Source organism: Nyctereutes procyonoides, unplaced genomic scaffold, assembly GCF_905146905.1.
Source record: "Nyctereutes procyonoides isolate TBG_1078 unplaced genomic scaffold, NYPRO_anot_genome, whole genome shotgun sequence".
Classification (NCBI taxonomy): Eukaryota; Metazoa; Chordata; class Mammalia; order Carnivora; family Canidae; genus Nyctereutes; species Nyctereutes procyonoides.
In genome coordinates, this window is record NW_026575033.1 from 1,163,295 (window position 1) to 1,183,208 (window position 19,914).

At 43.3% G+C, this 19,914-nt stretch overlaps 2 protein-coding genes across 2 annotated transcripts in view; one reads left to right on the forward strand and one right to left on the reverse strand.

Annotated features, from left to right (window-relative positions):
- LOC129504555 (palladin-like) overlaps positions 1 to 19,914 on the forward strand; it is a 417,088-nt gene that overhangs the window by 369,863 nt on the left and 27,311 nt on the right. The window contains 2 exon segments of the mRNA XM_055317307.1: positions 3,614 to 4,270; positions 17,089 to 17,224. Coding sequence (XP_055173282.1) covers positions 3,614 to 4,270; positions 17,089 to 17,224 — 793 coding nt within the window.
- CBR4 (carbonyl reductase 4) overlaps positions 1 to 19,914 on the reverse strand; it is a 156,851-nt gene that overhangs the window by 30,282 nt on the left and 106,655 nt on the right. The gene's annotated exons all lie outside the window — the stretch shown is intronic.

Consider the following 19,914-nt stretch of genomic DNA (forward strand, 5'->3'; position numbering starts at 1 on the left):
GTCAATCCAGTGCTAGGTGTATAATTAGTGCTGTCCCTCATCTCCCACCCTGCTGTGGTTTCATGAGTCCAAGAAGGGCCACCACGTGCAGTGGGAACAGATAAAGAAGAAAATTCTCTTGCAATAAGTAGAACATTATCTGCATGTTTTTTTTTTAAGGTCCATTTTGTACAGTAACCTGAACTGATGTGGTGGTTCTTCCGTGCCGTGACATGTCTCTAGAGCGCACATTGTCAACCAGGCACTGTGCTCACTTAATCCTCATGGTGGCTCCACAGCTACTAGCTGTGGGGAGTAGCTGGTGGTGTTGGGTTCCATGCCAGTGCCATCCAGCTTGAGGCCAGCCTTCTTCTCCTGAACCACTGTCACTTGGCCAGTTGTGCTTTCCACGGCTTCTTTAATGTAGTGACAAGAGAGATTACTGAATTGGCAAGTAAATCAGGTTCTACGTCTCTGTTTATCCCTGTCAAATCTATATCTTTGTCCCATCCAATTGTCTGTAAAACTGTTCTACTTAAAAATCAATGTCTAAACCATTGGGCTCTTGATTTTCTGTAATGGAAGAGGGGCATCCACTGACTTCGTATTTACATAGTCCCTTTCTGAGCCGTGAAGATCTTCTCATCTTTGTGCCATTTCACTCTAAAAAGATTCAAGTTTGAAGTTAGATATTCTTAAATATAGTCATATATGTAAAAATTTAAAACTTTGATGATTCAGATCCTGAAAGTCCTCATGCTATGGCTTCGTGGAGGCATGAGTGGGAAAAATTCTTAGAAGGGAAAGATGACCACAGAATTTTTTTAATTGCATCAGAGATGGGGGTTCTTCTATGTTGACGTACCTGGTGCAGTTAAAGAAGCCAGACACAGACACAAATCTAACCTGGCTCTCCAGGTAACCTGCTCTGTGACATTGAGCAAGTTACTTGAAGTTTCCACATTTGTAAATGGGCTGTGACAGGTGCATAATCAAAAGTCCAGACATCTCATTTCCTTCAGTATTGAAGCCTTTAAAATTGAAGGAGGAGTAAGAGTAGGACATTCCTTAGACTTTTTGAATTGGGGTTGAGGCAGAGAGGGGTATATGCTGTGTGTGGTGGGGGGGGTAGATGGAGTTGTGCAAAACCAAAGACTTTAATATGATGCTCAAAGTGTCATCCTTGTGACTAGGGCATCCAGAACTCTTAACTTTTCAGCCTTTCCACAGTACTTCCAAGAAGTTCAATTCAGTTTCATTTTCAGAAAAAAGACAGCAGGAAAAAAATGGGGAAAGAAAGTGATTAATTTTTATAACATTTAAGTAATTTCCAAAGACGTTTCTGGTGCCTTTCATTCCATTTGCCTTTTTATCTCTGTGAAAATCAACTTTTATTAAAAAAAAAAAAAGACTGAGAAAATGACTTAGAATTGTGCCTTTCATCATCCAAAATCCAGGTGTCAGATCCATTTAATTCAAGTATTCTATAAAATATTATGATTTGCCAGAAATTAAGGCAGATACTCAATGATTCAAAATAACTGTTTTACTCTCCCTTCCTACCTGTCCAGTTCTCTGCATATTTTAGTCTTTGCCCAGTGCAAAATGGGGGAGTAGAAACCTAGCAGAGTTCTTCACTGCAGTATCTACTAGTAACCAGGTCAATAGAATGCCTGTTCATTTCTTATGAAATGTTATATTAAGACTTTCTTGAACTGTCACTTGTTACTAAAAGTAGCATGTCAGCAGCTTTAAGCCCACATGGGTTAACAAACTTGGTGGCTGTTTTGAATGGTTGAATGAGTAGGTCTGACCCCGGGAGAGTCAGAATATGGTCTGGGCTTTCCTGCCCTGGCTTCTTTGAAGACTGGCTTCTCAGGAGCCAGTCCCTCATCTTGGGGCAGAGGAATCCTGACACCAGACATAAGGAATGCTAGGTTTCTAACAGCCTTGCCAGAGCCACTGCACACAGCTATTTGCTGATGCCAGGCCAAGCTCAAAATACCTTAAAATAAGGTGAGGCTCTGACCATGGTGCGCCCAGCTGGCCAGAGTAGAGGAGCAGTGCCTCTGAAGAGGGCCACACAAATCACTCTCAACCCAGGTACACAGGTCCCCTGAATGTTCATGATGAATATTCAAGGACTAGGATACATAGTAAGAAATAAGGTGATAGAACAGGCAGGGAGATCAGAAAGGAGCATCTGGGGATTCAGCATGAGAGTGCTTGATGATGGGTTTCAGAGCTATTGGGTGGTTTTTATGAGTTCCATTCCTGGGCCAGTTCTAAATACATGAATGCAGGCGTGCATGTGCTGGACAGTGGACCCAAACCACACTGACATCTGCAGCTTCACCATTTAGTGAATCCTAGCAGTGGCAAGGCTGCTTTTCAAACGCTCCAGTTGAGTTCCATTGGACTGACCCCACAAAGTTCTTTGTTGAAATCTTTGATGCTTTGTACAGATTAAGCATATAGAACCATGTATATACTTGATATACATAATAGAACCATCTACTTTTCAGTTCCCAAGCAACTTATTTCTTGTTCTTTTTGTGGATTCAAGTGTACTCACTTTACTGGATAATTATAGGAGAGGATGGATGACACAGGAAGGATGTTCCTACATCTACTGATACTTGCTAAGAGAGCTAAATCTTCTTGATTCTTGAGTTTTCTTGCTTTGATCAGCAGCTTCAGTTCCTTTCATTGCTTTGAATTTCTAAATGCATGATTTTGAAAATTAGACACTTATGGTTAAGGGAAGTTTTGCGGGTTTTTTGTTGTTGTTGTTGTTGTTATAAAAGGCTTAAAGTTAGGAGTATGGCTCTGCATATTCATGGCTGCTCTATCTGCTTGATCTAGTGCCACCTTCTGTTGGTTTCTTTTGACAGCCATTGGTCACTGAATAAAGGAAAACATCTTGGATGTAAAATTCGGCCAACCAGGAAAGCTGGAGTAAAATAGATTTTAGCTCATTGCTAGCTGCTGACTAACTTCTGTAGAAGTCAAAATTCAGACTATCTCTTCTCAGTGGAAAGCCCTTGGGTAATTAAGGCTGCATCATTATCATGCTAAAATAATCTGTTACTGCTCATTGAACACCTACATGTTAAAGATAGGTGTGGCCTGTGTATCGCAGACATCACAAAACATGACAAAACTGTGTGTATCAAGGTTCGTGCAGATAATTGGCAATTCAGGGCTGACTACTGAAATTCTGGTGGTAGTAAATTTTGCAGTATGTTCTCGTAGGCAACAAACGGAGCAGTTAAAGTAGATTTTGCGGGGAACACCCCCGAATCACCCTTTGGTGTTTACTGAATGCGGAGTCGACAGCACTAAAGCAGGCCAATCGGACTAACCGAGATCTTCCCAAAATGACTTTTAACTTTCTCAGGATAGAATCCTCTTCCCCCAAGAAAAAAGACAAATGAGAGGACTGAGGACTCACGTCCAAAGTCTCTCTCTCCACACGTCTGGTTTCGTCAACCTGAAATGTGGCTCCTGGGAGTCCGACAAGGTGACCCCCGGGAACTTGTACCCCGAGGTGGGCCGCGTCGGTCCCGAGGTCCCGCCGGCCGTGGCCGCCTCGCCCCTCCCCGCCTGACCGTGTGCTCTCCTCTCCCCGCAGGGACCCCCTGAGACTCCAGCAGCTGCAGCACCAAGTCCGCCGGGAGCAGGAGGCCGGCGCGCCGCCCCCGCCGCGCTCCCCGCCGCCGCCCCCACCGCCGCGCTCCCCGCCGCCGCGCTCCCCGCCGCCGCCCGCCGCCCCCGAGCCCATGAGCGCGCTGGCCCCCCGCTCCGCGCCCGCCATGCAGGCCTCCGGCTCCTTCAACTACGCGCGCCCCAAGCAGTTCATCGCGGCGCAGAACCTGGGCCCCGCGTCGGGCCACGGCTCGCCAGCCTCCAGCCCCAGCTCGTCCAGCCTGCCGTCGCCGCTGTCCCCGACCCGGAAGCAGTTGGGCCGCGCGCCCGCGCCCTTCTCCCCGCCCTTCGACGCCGAGGCCCCGTGGGGCCCGTCCTCGCCATCGCCCCCGCCGCCGCCGCCCCCGCCGCCGGCCTTCAGCCCCACGACGACCTGCCCGCTGCCCGACGTGTTCCCGCTGCCGCCGCCGCCGCCGCCGCTGCCCAGCGCCGCCTTCGCTGCGCCGGCCGCCCTGGGCGCCTCACCCACGGCCCGCTTCGCCCACAGCCAGACGCCCGCGGCCTTCCTCAGCGCCCTGCTGCCCTCGCAGCCCCCGCCTGCGGCCGTCAACGCCTTGGGCCTGCCGAGGGGCGTGCCTCCCGCGTGAGTGACCGCGCGCGCCCTCCCCGGCGCCGGGCTGCCCCCTGCCGCAGCCCTGCGCTGCCGCCCACATCCCCGCCCCCGCCCCCACCCCCACCCCAGGCGCCACCGCGCGGTGCGGACCCAGCGCACGCGCGTCCTTCCGGCCCGGGTCCGGATTCCGATCCCAGCAACGTGCCCAACGATTCGGGCTGAGCTGCCTTCCCATCACCAAGTCCAGTACTCCCTGCGCCTTCCCATCACCGAGTCCAGTACTCCCTGCGCCTTCCCATCACCGAGTCCAGTACTCCCTGCGCCTTCCCATCACCGAGTCCAGTACTCCCTGCGCCTTCCCATCACCGAGTCCAGTACTCCCTGCGCCTTCCCATCACCGAGTCCAGTACTCCCTGCGCCTTCCCATCACCGAGTCCAGTACTCCCTGCGCCTTCCCATCACCGAGTCCAGTACTCCCTGCGCCTTCCCATCACCGAGTCCAGTACTCCCTGCGCCTTCCCATCACCGAGTCCAGTACTCCCTGCGCCTTCCCATCACCGAGTCCAGTACTCCCTGCGCCTTCCCATCACCGAGTCCAGTACTCCCTGCGCCTTCCCATCACCGAGTCCAGTACTCTCTGTGCCTTCCCATCACCGAGTCCAGTACTCTCTGCGCCTTCCCATGACCCAGACCAGTACTCTCTGTGCCTTCCCATCACCGAGTCCAGTACTTCTGGCCTTCCCATGACCCAACCAGTACTCTCTGCGCCTTCCCATCACCCAGACCAGTACTCTCTGTGCCTTCCCATCACCCAGACCAGTACTCTCTGTGCCTTCCCATCACCCAGACCAGTACTCTCTCTCCCTTCCCATCACCCAGAATAGTACTCTATGTGCCTTCCCATCACCGAGTCCAGTACTCTCTGTGCCTTCCCATGACCCACACCAGTACTCTCTGCACCTTCCCATCACCGAGTCTAGTACTCTCTGTGCCTTCCCATCACCGAGTCCAGTACTCTCTGCGCCTTCCCATGACCCAGACCAGTACTCTCTCTGCCTTCCCATCACCCAGACCAGTACTCTCTCTCCCTTCCCATCACCCAGAATAGTACTCTCTGTGCCTTCCCATCACCGAGTCCAGTACTCTCTGCGCCTTTCCATGACCCACACCAGTACTCTCTGCGCCTTCCCATCACCGAGTCCAGTACTCTCTGTGCCTTCCCATGACGCAGACCAGTACTCTCTGCGCCTTCCCATCACCGAGTCCAGTACTCTCTGTGCCTTCCCATCACCGAGTCCAGTACTCTCTGTGCCTTCCCATCACCAAGTCCAGTACTCTCTGCGCCTTCCCATGACGCAGACCAGTACTCTCTGCGCCTTCCCATCACCCAGACCAGTACTCTCTGCGCCTTCCCATCACCGAGTCCAGTACTCTGCGCCTTCCCATGACCCACACCAGTACTCTCTGCACCTTCCCATCACCGAGTCCAGTACTCTCTGCGCCTTCCCATCACCGAGTCCAGTACTCTCTGTGCCTTCCCATGACGCAGACCAGTACTCTCTGCACCTTCCCATCACCCACACCAGTACTCTCTGTGCCTTCCCATCACCCAGACCAGTACTCTCTGTGCCTTCCCATCACCCAGACCAGTACTCTCTGTGCCTTCCCATCACCCAGACCAGTACTCTCTGTGCCTTCCCATCACCCAGACCAGTACTCTCCTCTTTGCCTTCCCATCACCCAGACCAGTACTCTCCTCTCTGCCTTCCCATCACCCAGACCAGTACTGTCTGTGCCTTCCCATCAGCCAGACCAGTACTCTCTGTGCCTTCCCATCACCCAGATCAGTACTCTCTGTGCCTTCCCATGACCCAGACCAGTACTCTCTCTGCCTTCCCATGACCAAGATCGGTATTTTCTCTTTGACATTGAATAAGATTCTCATCAGAAGCTACTCAAAACTCTCTGCAGGACTCTTTAATAATTTTGATGATAGTGGAGTTGGCTACCATATAGAGCACTGTGCTAAGTAAATTACGTACGTTACCTAATTTGATACACTCTTAAGAGGTACCACTGCCCTACTGATAGATGAGGATTCCAGTAGTTAAAGAATTTGCCCAGGGTCACATTAGCCACTCAACGGAGATTTGAACTCATGTCTACTTGACTGCAGATCCATGCTCTTAACAACAAACTATGTATCTTAATATTTTAGACCAGTATGACAATAAGTGTGGAGGAGTTTGGTTGTTAAATATATATCCAGTGTTTTTGAAATATGTAAATTAGAAAATTAAAAAGCCTTTACATATATGTAATGATTGAGCAGAACAGAGAAAAACATACAAAATGTCTTTGTGTTGTTGATGCAGGTAAGGGATGACATGTCCAATCTAGTGAAGAGATGATGTGCCAGTTCTGTCCCTGGCTAGCAGTTAATCCCTAGGGAGAATACATGGATCCTCAGTCTCATTTTTTCTGTTTGCAGATTAAGTACTTGTCTTTTTTTATGTTAGAATGATGATGAGGCAGCCATCTGAAATCTTTAAATAGAAAATCTATGAGGATAAATAACATCTATAAAAGTGCATTAAAGCTTTCAGAAGAAATCCATCATACAGGTGTTTGGCCCATATTATTGATAACTAAAAAATAGCACATACTCATTTTACTGAAGAGTTTAAAATCAAGTACCTGTCAGCAACAGAAGACGGAATCCTCACTAAAGAATAAAATGAGAAAACCTTAAAGTTCAGGTTATTTTCATTCATATGAAAAAATTTCCCATTTTGGGATATCCTAATACCACCGTAGACAAGCATTGCTATGCTTGACTTTGGCAAGATGTATGAAGGAGCATCAGTTAGCAGTGTTTTGTTTCGTTAGGCACTTTCTAAATGTTGATTGCATGAATTCTGTATTTGAATCTGGCTTCTTCTCAAATCTTTATTGGAAAAGCTCAGTCAAATGAATATGTAAATAGGTAGCATGAAGGAGGAGCTTGTGTAGTAATGTTGTGATAATGGGCTTCTACTGAAAGTTGAGTGAGTCAACTTGGCTGAGAAAACTTTTGTTTTTCTCCCCTGCTTGTTGGTTTTCTTTTATTTAACTGCTAGGAAATGAAGTATTCTCTTGCCACAAGGAAGCTGTTAGATTGAAAAAGTGAGTTTGCTGCATGACACTCTTTTGTCCCTCTTACTAGGAAATGGTACCAGATCTTGTTTCCCAGGAAGATAAGAACTTACCTGTGTAATATTTCTCCAATTGAACAAAGACTAGACTATCAAAGGTGTTGGGCCATCCTGCCTTTTATCTTTTATCATCTTAAGTAGAAACAGTAGTTTTTTCCTGATCTTTGAAATTCTCTTAAGAATATATGCAGTTCTAGGAGCTTCCCTCAAGTAACAGAAACATTTGTCCCTTATCATCATTTATCACAGTTATTAATTTTATGGAGTAAAATATTTCATAATTATTACCATTAAAGAATGTAGTAGCTCCTGCCATTTCTTAAAGCCTACAGAGAAGTAATACTAATTTTCTGGAATCTGTGAAGAACTGTACTCAAACATAGACACTGTGACACCAAAGATAAGTGGCAATACCAGGCTGCAGATTTTTATCTCTGTGCCAGTCCAATAAGCCATTATGATTACCCTTTTGTCTCAAGGAATTTTCTTTTTACTAAATCACACATACTTGGAAGAATTCCTTCTTCCAGTATGATACGTGACTTTTGGAACATGTTTCTCCTCTGGTATATTGTGGGATCCCTCATTTGCGTTCTGAATTAAAAATGAAAAGAGCTCTTTTTCCATCATAATAATCCAAATGATTTGCCACAGGCTGAATGTCCCTTTCAGGGCTGCCATGACTAAAAATTATGGCATCCTTGAACTTGTAGGAACTGGCAAACTGTTGACAAATGATTTTTTTAAATTACTTTCATTTCTATTTCACTGTGAATTTGTGATTATGATAGCAAATTCAGTTCCATTTATATGTGTAATTTCTCTGGTTGAATGGTTTTGCCCTATTCGTGAAGTGCCAGTAAATGGATTGATTATACGTGACCTGGTAAGTAGAACTATGGAGTTTTTATTTGTTTGTTTTAAAGATTTTATTTATTTATTCATTAAAGAGACACAGAGAGGCAGAGACATAGGCAGAAAGAGAGGCAGGCTCCCTGTGAGGAGCCCAATGTGGGACTCGATCCCAGGACCTGAGCCAAAGGCAGAGGTTCAACCACTGAGCCACCCAGGTGTCACCTGGTTTGTTTTGTTTTGTTTTTTGCCTGCCCTGTTTTATCAAAATCTTAAATATAAATGTCACTTATCTCAGTATTCTTAATCATAAGTTGCATGCTGGTTGTTTTATTCTGTTTGTATGTTTAGCATTGTTCTTGTTTTAATCCGGAAGAGGGTAGGCTGGTCATGCACTAAGTTTTTAAATAGTCCATGGAGATAAGGTTGTGTGGTCAAGTCAGGAAACAAAGGCCATGGATGCCAGGATATACCACGAGGTCAAGAAGGCCAGTGACAGTGGGCTACACTCAGACTCACAACAACAGTGTGTGGTTATTGGCTGATTGCGGTTTGGGGAACTTCTGCATATCCAGTTTCTCTAGCACCTTTCTTTCTTCAGACAGCTACATTATTCCCTGACTACAGGGTCACTAGCAGCTTCTCAGATGTTAAGTCTACTAAATCTCTCAGATGGGGGGGCAGTGAGGAAAAATTGTACCTTAGAAAGAAGCCTGTTTCCACTTCGATAAAATTCATGTATTCTCCTCCCCTCACAACTGCTTGATTGATAGTTTTACGGCTTCCCTTGCTGTCACCCTGTTCCTCTCGTGGTAAATCTCCTACGAGAGCGTGGGAATCCACCTGGGAAGAGTGCAGCAGCTCTCTCTCTGCTGGTCTCTGAGCAGCTGTGCCACGTCACAGGGTGAATCAGGTCAGAGCTGTCCCCAAGAACCAGATGGCACTGAATGTTTTGCCCACCTTCACATTTTTAGAATCTCTTCTCTTAAGGGAGTGCCCCATAGCCACAGCTACCATGTCGTATAAGTAGGCCTTTGGTTTGAAATGTTACCCCATGTTTGTCAAAAGTAAAGCACGTGTCAATAAGAGCTTTTATTCTTTAGGCACTCAGCTCTTGACAGACACTATCTCATTGTCCCTCTTTCTCTACCTGATTTATAAGAAACAGGTAGGTAGGTGGGGACCCTGTCATCACTCTTCATGCAAGGTGAGAGTGCCAAGAGGCGAGGGGATTTCCCAGGGTTCTGGAATAAGCCTAAGCAGAGAGGGAGTAGTAGGACTTAGCCTTGGGTATACTGCCCAGGTTGATCTCAGATAAATCTGATGTTTGCTATTTCTTGATCAAAGAAAACTGCTGCAGACCAACAAAACAGAATTCCCTAAGTCCTAAGGAAAAGTTTGTAAAGATTTATTTGTACGTTCGGCAGTTCTCAAGTCAAGACAGTGGTTAGATAGTAACTAACAAAAAGACAGAAGCTGCATTGGACTCTGCAGACATTATCTCATTATTCCTGTTCTTTCTCCTGTCTTGCAGGAAACAGGTAGGTGGGGGCCTTGTCATTCCTCATCAGAGGCAGAGGCCTCAAGGGGTTATGGGCTTTCCCGGGGTCTTGTTATTGGATTCATTAGTGTCTAGTATCTTAGAGGTTTGCACAGAAAGTTGCAGCCAATTCCGGGCGAGTATTTTCTAGCAAATTAGTAAGTGAGGTCTTGGGGTCTGGGGTGACTGATGATGATTCCGTTGAATTGTCTGCCCCAAGAACCGGTCAGGATCAGACCTGCTCATCCTGGGTGGCTTTCTACCAAGTAGTGATATTGTGCACACATGTGTCTGAGTTTACTTTTTAGAGAAGCCAAAAGGCAATGTGAAGAGAACTTAATATTTTTATAAAGACATCTATTTACATTTCCAGTTTGCCAGCTTTTTCAGCTTATAAGTCTGAGATATATGAAACAAAAAAAATCAGGGAATTCAACACCATACCATTCCTTGGTTTCCAAAGTCACTTCATCTCTTTACCTTTCAGAATATTCTTGTTTTTTTAAATACATAATTCCTAGGATTTTTAGTTATCTTTAGTGGAGGAATAAGAAGTATACCCATTCCATCTATGTCCTGTATTTTTATTAGTATTAGTCCCTTCTTTTAAAGATTTTATTTATTTATTCATGAGAGACAGAGAGAGAGAGAGAGAGAGAGAGAGAGAGAGAGGCAGAGACACAGGCAGAAGGAGAAGCAGGCTCCATACAGGGAGCCTGATGTGGGACTTGATCCCAGGACTCCAGGATCACGCCCGGGGCCAAAGGCAGGCATGAGCTATCCAGGGATCCCAAGACATCTATTTTCCATTAGGTATGAGTTCAAGTTATCCACTTGTACTCTAACAGTTTAGGCTTCATAATAAAATTCAGTTAGGAAAAAATAGAATTGATACACAAAAAGTCTGTATATCAAGCTCTTTTACATATTAATTCACACATTACATTCTTGAATATGAAGGATTCCTCATGGCCAACATGTTAATGATTTTGTGGAGCTTACTGTCAGATATTACTGAATATGAGAAGAGAATAAGAGGACTTTCAGTAGTTAGAATAGGTTCTTTGGTTTGCTAGATAGGCATATTACCTTTTAAATCAATATTGTACTCTGGAGATCTGAGTTTCTGGAATACACCAACAGAACTGACCTGGAATAATAATATATCAAGGGCTGGATGCTTTCAAGATTATTCAGTAGCCAAGAAAAAGAAAGAAAGAAAGAAAGAAAACCTCCTAGGATTTGTTGGTGGTTGCGTCTGGAAGATTTTACCTTCCAGATGCTTGTGTGTATGTTTAAGATGTTTTTACCCCCAGCCACATGAATAGTAAATGGTGAGTGACTTACTGTTGAAGCTAGAGTAAACAGACCAGTAATATTTTTTGCACAGTTGGGCTGCATTGTGTATACACTGATGTATTTATATTCAGTGTGGGAGGCTTATATGAATTGTTTACTGGCTAAGATCTGCTTCTGAGTATGGGTTTCTGTGAAGAGTTCTGGTTTTAGTAACAGTTTACTTTGAAAAAGCATGTAAGCATTTTTATGTTTAATTGTACAGACCATCATGAAAGGAGATCATCTCTTTGTCACCAAGTACCCTTTTTAAAATTTCCTAATGAGTTGTTGCTCTTCATTTATCAGAAGTCGTGCCATTTGGGAGAACCCGCCATGGCCATTTTACATTACATTACAACAAAGAATTAGTTTTATAGGAAAACAAACTCAGTTGCCAAAATTTTGCTCTGAAAACTTATAACTGTTTTTTTCTTTCTGTTGTCTCCCCCAGAAAGGAAGACTCCACTTTGGTTCTTACTGTAACATTTTATACTAACTCTTAACTCTGCTCAGTTTTTAATGCAATTGCTTGAAGTGTTTTCTGAATTACATTAATCCAGATGAGATACTCCCTGAAAAAAAGAAGAGGTTCCACAGGATGAGAAGTTCTGTATCCTGTACCTCTTTCCTCAGGCTCCTTCAGCCCCTGAAACCTTTGCCCTGCCCAGCTCTGCTGTAGGTCTTCACACTCACTGGGGCCTCAGCAGTAAATTCACCTCCTCACACCTGTGACTGACCTCACTGTGTAATATAGTCATCCACTCACACCCCTGTCCCATCATAGGACTTACCACCCTCCTACCATGTCCCTCCTTCCACCCCAAAGGGGTGGGAAGTCAAACTTCGCATCTCTCTGCCATCCCCAACATAGAATATATTTTTTCTAAGTAGAGTCACTTAGTTTTGTTCAACATTGTATTCCAAGCACCTAGAACAGAGCTGAATACTGAAATGCCACTCAATAAAGGTTATTTGCAACTTTTTTGAAACCAATCAAGAGTTCTTGGCATGTTTTTAAACTCCTTTCCCTCTTTCATTCCGTTCCCCCAGTATTGTCTTCGTGATTCACTTCCATACTGGATAGTTTCCGTCGGCCTCCAGAGCCATTCTTAGTATGCCAGGCATTGATATAAGTGCTTATTATGTAGTAGCTCGTGTCCTTTCCCTTATAATCCTGTGAGATATATGCTATTAATACCCACGTTTGGGACGTCTGGGTGGCTCAGCTGTTGAGCATCTGCCTTCAGCTCAGGGTGTGACCTCAGAGTCCCGGGACTGAGTCCCACATCAGCTCTTTGCAGGGAACCTGCGTCTCCCTCTGCCTATGTCTCTGCCTCTGTGTGTGTGTGTGTGTGTGTCTCATGAATAAATAAAGTCTCAAAAAAATTTTTAAAAATACCCATGTTTTACACCTTACAGAGGAGGAAACCAAGGCACATAGCCATTACTAACTAGCCCAAACCACAGTATTTTAAGCAGGAAAAAATAAAAAAAATAAAAGAGATTCTCCTGTCTGCATCTTTATTCCTGCTGAGTCTGAATACCCCCCCCCCCCCCCGCCATCCCTACTCTACTACCTCTTTCATGAGTCTTTGGCATTCATGCTAACCAGCACTCTTCTCTACTTCCTTTTTAACTCCCATCGCACCTAAAATTACTACAACATAATCTGTTCATTTTTCCAACTTGATTATTAACCCCTTGGGATCAAAGACCACCCTTTAGGATTTGGCTATCTTCTCCTTGTCACATAGAATACTGTTGAGACTATCGTGATGATACTTTTGGTTTATTACTATTTTTCACTATTTTACATAGAAATTCTAATGCCCAGAATTCCAAGATATCAGGTGACACAGTCACTTATCTTACAAACCAACTATTGAGTTACAGGCTTAACAGAATTTGTATTGATATATTTGCCTAGCATTGTGCCTTGCTAAATATATATACTCAGTAAGTATCTGTGCAGTGACTGTTAGACATTTAAGAACCTTTCAATTAACTGATTTGATTTCAGTGTTAATTGTTCAGAACCAAGAAAACATGTACCTTAAATTCTGGGAGTAAAAAAAAAAAATGTCTTTAAAATAGGAAATAGAGTAAATGCCCTACTAATGCTTGTGATCTTGATATGTTTAGGGAATCACCTTGTTCAATCTAGAATGACCAGGGTTTTTATCTGGGTCAATGAGTTAATTTTAATTGCACTCTGAAAGAGTAAAATACCTGGGTGGCAGAAACCCGCACCAAGGTGAATGGCTTCTCTATGAAATGTACCAGACAGAGCAGTCATTCTTTAGTTCCCTAAAAAAGTCAAGTACACTGAAAAATGCTTTTTAAGCCACAGGATTTATTCTGCCATGAATGGACAGGTGTTTACTTGTCGAAGAGGACTTGTGGCTGTCGTGTAAAAGCCCAGTCTCTGTTTCGGTTGTGTAGGTGATCTCTTCTGTCCTTCATAGCCACCCTTTGCCCCTTTCTTTGTTATTTGTGCAGAGAACACGGCTCTCAGTGTATTCTGCTTGCAGAGAGACAGTGAAGCTTCTGTCATCAAAGGCTGCTCATCATTCCATAGTTGTGCAACTCGTTTATGTTGTCAAGTTTAAAGTAATAATAGGAACCTGTGTGTTCCCAATAATATGTGATGTAACACAGAGCTAGCTTTCATTTTACCTTTCAGGGGACTTCAGAACCTACCTCTTCTAGTTCTCAGATGTAAGGCTTGGGTCAAAAGCAGCACAGAACTTTATTTCTAAAACTGAGTGATTTTTGTGTGTTCTGAGCCTGACTTTTTACATGTGGCTTGATTATAGATAGTTTTGGGATAATTATTCTTGCCTGAGAAGGGAAGGTAGAGAAGTCAGAATAAATAAAAATCTTAAAAAAGAAAAGAAAAGAAAAAGAAGTGAAGGTAGAGAGGTAGATAGTGCATTTATTCACTTATTCTATGAATGTTACTTTAGGGTCTGCTATTCGACAAGCATTGTGATAAAGAGGCACAGTGTGAGAGGGACAATTAAAAAGAACGTATACTAATAAAGTTTGATAAGTGCTATGAAGAAAAATATGGTACAATAACTAATGGGTAGACTTGGTCAGGGTCTTCCTTTCCAAGGAGACTTTAGACTGAGGCCTGAAGGCTGACAGTGTGGTCCTGTACGGGCCAGCGGCTCCAGGCTGGGGGAAGCTGGCACAGCATGCACGTTTTTGTTAAAGGATTGGATGGTATTAAAAATTGAGGTTGTAGGTCATGATTCCTGTGGCTCTTACTGTTCATGTGTCACAGCTTCATTGCTCAGCTCCTTAAAAATCAAGATCAACTGCCAGGGAGTAGGGTACAGCAAAGCCTGACCTAGTCTTTGATATTCAAACAGAGAATATCACAATATTTCCTTTAATACTAGTGTTTAACACCCTCCATTTGAACTTCAGGGCAAATGACTAGAAAGGAAGGACCTGGAAAAGCTATCAGGATACTTTCTGCTCTAGGTATCAGAAGATTCAACTTCCAGTAGATTAAATATACCTGGTTTATCAATTTACATAAATGTGGGGTCAGGCAGTTCCAGGGTAGGTCACCTGTATCAGGCTCCCGGGGCTCTGTCTTTTTTTTTAATTTTTTTTTTTAATTTATGATAGTCATACAGAGAGAGAGAGGCAGAGACACAGGCAGAGGGAGAAGCAGGCTCCATGCACCGGGAGCCTGACGTGGGATTCGATCCCGGGTCTCCAGGATCGCGCCCTGAGCCAAACGCAGGCGCCAAACCGCTGCGCCACCCAGGGATCCCCGGCTCTGTCTTTCTAAGCTGTCATCATCAGCATGTTGTGGGTTCTCCCCTCGTGGCCAGTGTGGATGCAGCCATTTGGGGCATTACATTTTGACAGAGTGGTAGCCAGTGAAAGAGGGACATTTCTTCTGTATGTTGCTTTTTAGAGGTGAGAAGCTTTAACTAGAGCACCTCATCCTTTCCCACTTCCACTTCCTCAATCTCCATGGCCAGGCTCCATCACATGCCTCTAGCTATACTAATCACTATCTGGGGATTGAGACCACTCAAATTCCATCAGTCACCCCTGAGTCTGGGGAAGTGGTCACCTTCTCTGAGCACACTGGAGGGTGAACATCCAACAAAATCAAGGGAAGTTTAGCAGGGAAGCAAGAATGGATAGATGGAGCACAGCCCTCAGGATGCTGTGGTATTATTGATGAAGGCTGAGTGCACAGGGGTTACAGGATGCTCATGTTTTCTCTTGTGTATTTAGTGATTGTCTTGTTCCCAGCATTTTTGGATGAAATGATAATAAGCAGAGGGTTTGGTGAAACTCAGTGTTAATTTGCATCCTCGGCCTTACTAGTGCTTTCTACCGTATCAGTGAAGCAGTATCCAGCACACAATGCCTTGACACTTTTGCAGTAAACTTTTTTTAAAATTTAGAAATGCCTTATCAAATAAAACATGTAAGGAAGGAAGCAAAGATAGTGTGTATATATATATATATATATATATATATATATATATATTTTAAAAGAATAACAAAGTCATACCTGTTTCTAGTACCTTTGAAGGCTCCCTATGTGACCCTCCCCAGTCACATCCACAGCTATCCTCGAGAGATAACCACTACCCTGAATTTTTGACTTCATCCTTCTCTTACTTGTCTTAATGGTTTATATATGTATGTTTCCCTAAGTTTATTTCTCAAACATTTTTATGTATCAGAATCACCTAGAGGACTTGTTAAAACAGATTGCTGGATCCTAAACCCAGGGCTTCTGATTCAGTAGGTCTGGAGTGAGTCCAAAAATCTGCATTTCTAACAGTTTCTCAGGTAATATGGATGCTGGTAGTCCAAGGACCACCCTTTGAGAACCCCTGCTTTGGCAGAGAACTGCTTAGTTTTTGTCTGTTCATAAATGGAAGCGTATTTTATGTGTTCTTTAACTTGTTTTTTTAAAAATTTGACATTATGTTTTTGAAATTCAGCCTTGGTGATATGGGTAGCTACAGGTCAGTCATGCGTTTTCACTAAGAATATAGTTTGTTTTGTTTTGTTTTGTTTTACTCTATAGTACTCTTTTTCTCTTGAATCTTTCCCCACAGCCCTGTGAGGGAAAAGGTAGGGGGCGGCAAATTACTTAAGGCACCAATAAATGTGATTCCCCACCCACCAAATATCCAGCACCAGTGACCCCTGGCTCTCATGGCTGAGGGCATTGTTGCCACCCTTAGAAAGAAGAGTTCTGAGGTGCCACTTATCTCAGAGCCCTAGGCTCTCCAGAAGGTTTAGGAGGCTCACGGTGTTGTGGTGAACCAGGCATAGCAAGACCTGCAGAACCTCCAGGGCCCTCCTCTAATCAAATCAGGATAGAAAAGAACACACTATATTTGCCTAGAGTGAGCTAAACACTGTTGTTGAATAAATTGCAAAGGACCAGAGGACTGAATTTACAAAAGTGTACGAGGAATATATTCTCTTTCAAAAATGCTCAATAGCCATATATGTTACATATGTTTATACTTGTTTATAGGAAATGTTAAAAAAGTTGCCCAAAGTCACAAACCTAATACCAGGCAGAGTCAGATTTGAAGTCTTTCTGTGATTACAAATCACATTGTGTTTTTACTTTACTGCCTTCCTGGGACTAAAACACAGGCATTCCCTGTTCTTGGCATTTCTCTAACCACTGAAACACACTCCCTCAGGTATGTCCACTTTCTCTGAAAACTGGTTCCAATTACTGTTTCCTAAACACTGCAACCAGCTTTCATGGTTCTTTCCATAATTAGTTGGAATAGATATAGTATTGGAAAAGAGTGGGATACACTGACACATTGTACTGTCTTTGTTGGACTTGAATGTTTGGCTTGGATTTATGTGCTTGCCAACTGACTATATTGCCTTGTGCTCTTTTCCTGCAGGGGATTTCCAAAGAAGGCCAATAGAACTGCTAGAATAGCTTCTGATGAGGAGATTCAAGGCACAAAGGACGCTGTCATTCAAGACCTGGAACGAAAACTTCGCTTCAAGGAGGACCTCCTGAACAATGGCCAGCCGGTATGCAGAGATGGATTTGGGGCTTAAGCTTGGAATACTAGCTTTTCACATCAGAGAGCTCTTTTGTCACTTTGGCTCTTGCAATTTGTATATAAAATTGATCTCATTACTCCTAAATCTCAATGTTCTTCTTAGCATTATGGCCTCAGTGTGAGGGGAAGGGAGAAAGTGGAATGGCTACCCTCTAGTTGGCCTTCACTATTTACTGCCATTCATGAAAACCCATTTTTGGAGTGAAGATAGCAAGTTGGAGATAAAGAGGAAGGGCTGATTTTAAGGTGAGGAGTAAAACAAATGAGGAACTGCAACATTACAAAGAAAAAGGAACAAATCCAGGCTGGGTAGGAGGGGAAAGGTGTGCTCTGGAATGATCTGTATCTACCAAAAGTACCAAAAGGAGAGTTTCGATTCTATTCCATGGACTGCTTCTACACACAGAATATCTTCACTAAGGAAACAAATCCTGATGTCCAGTACCATTCTAGTAGACCATTACTAGATTCTGATTCAGATTCGGTAATCTGAAAGAGTAATGCTTGTTTCACAATATTGTTCTAGTATCTGTACAATAGATCTGGTAAAAAAAAAAAAAACAGGTATATAAGATGTTTTTGCCATTGGACTTAAATGTTTCCTCACCAGTTGTTTCTCATTTTTTATTGACCCTTCTTCTTATCACGTCCAAGATTTTTAAGAGGACAGGAAGAACAAGTCCCACAAATAAGGTGAAGTCTGAAAAGAGCCTTCTGTGGTTTTATTTTAGAATTATCACCAGAAAAATTTGCCTGGATCATAAGTAAAAGAAGAAAAGGGCCTCTTTGTTTAAAATCTCCCTCTCAGGCACCTTTTTCAGAATAGAAAGCTCTCTATGCTAAATATATTTTCTAGGAATTTTAATTATCACACACTGATAAATAAAAATGTAAGAACAGCCCATGTTTGATTGGAAAAGGTGGAGGAGAGAGGAAGGGTGCTGAATGCTGCTTTTAATTATTAGGGCATCCTAATCTGAGTTCAGGAAGATTAAAATTCTAATGAGAATTTGTGCTGGTCATTCATTTCATTGAGAATAGAAGATTTTCACAAAGGGAAAATATTTTCTCCCTGAAATAAGTAATAGCGTGTATAAATGTGCATACTCTGGAAGTTTTCCCTGGCTCTGTCAACTAAAGCCTTTGAAAGATTAAAACAGATACTTAAGGGAACTTACTCAAGCCAGGTAAAGGCATTTCTCCAGTTTTTTGGTTTTGGGGTTTTTTTTGTTGTTTTCTTGGGTCTCTGTTGAAATATTCCTAATTCCCTTGGTTAAAGAGACTTAAGAGTTCTATAAGCTGTTATATCATACTATATATATTATGTGTATATTTACATTTATCTATTTAGCAGTGAGTGACATTCCCAATGAGTTCCATCAATTTCTGCATTTGTGAGCTCAAAATGCTAATGTTACATATTATTCCATTACTTATTTTTGGCTTCTATAGACAGGGCTTGGATATCCACACAGCCTAGTGGTTTAGAAACAAAACTGAAGTAAATTTGGCTTTTACTGGTAGCAGGTGCTTTCTGGCAAAGGACTAGGTATCAAATTGACATTTCTGCTTATAAGGAAAGGGGTGGAGAGGACTCCAGTCCTACCTTCGTTGATACAGTTCTCCATGAAAACATTAAGAAGGCTTTTAAGAGAGCAGGTATTTAAAATTCTCTTTGAAAACTGAATTCAGTGATTCTTTAACAGATGTGAGAAAATTAATTTGAATAATAACATACCGGGACCGAGACAGTCCAAGCACCAAACACCTACCTCTCCTTCTTCTAATCCTCTGCCCCCATTTTAGTAAATGAAATAATAGGAACTTCAGGACTATTTGTCATTGGCACCGACTTGTTTCACTTCCCGGTTTCAGCTGGGACTGGAACCAGCAATTACTGGAAATTGTAAATTTATTCAACATATTTTCCTGATTAGAGAGTTTCCAATAGAATTTACATCTATGTTCAGAAGTTTTGGATGTTCACTGAAATAACTTCTGTAATTTTTTAAAGATTCTGCCTTACTAATCATTCTCTATTCTCTCTTGTGAACTGAACACTTGGTTATGGGACAAGGGGTCTCTGAGAGTTCTTCCCAGACTGTGATTCTACGGCATTTTAGAACCAAAGCTCAAAGGCAGGAAACAGCCCAATAGACAGAACAAAGACGTTGGCATTTCTTCTAAGAATGGCCCAGCAAGTGTGTGTTGGCCAGATCTGGAGCACTGGCTACTCGATGCAAGACCATTACCACTTTGCCTGATGGCCAAGCAGTCTGCCTCTGAGTAGAATCTGGAATTATGGATATTAGCTTTGGCAAGTACCTTTCACAGTCCTTTGCCTGATTCGCCTAGTGCAGTCATCCTTTGTGGACTGTTACATTTGCCTACATGCACCTGTTACACGGCAGCCAAGGAAGTGCCCTTAGCAGTGAGGATCCCAAACAGCACCGGCATGGCCAGTGAGTCTACAACTTCCCTCATCAGAGGCTTGGAGCCGACTAGGCTGTTTTCGAAGCTTGTGAATGGCCATCAAAATAACATTTCCTTTAAAAAATATTTTGCTACTTGAATATCTTTTTTTCTCTATGTGTATTGTTAAGGATTCGTATAGGACATGTATTTTCTTTGTGGTCTCTGCCACTGAGACTGGAAGGG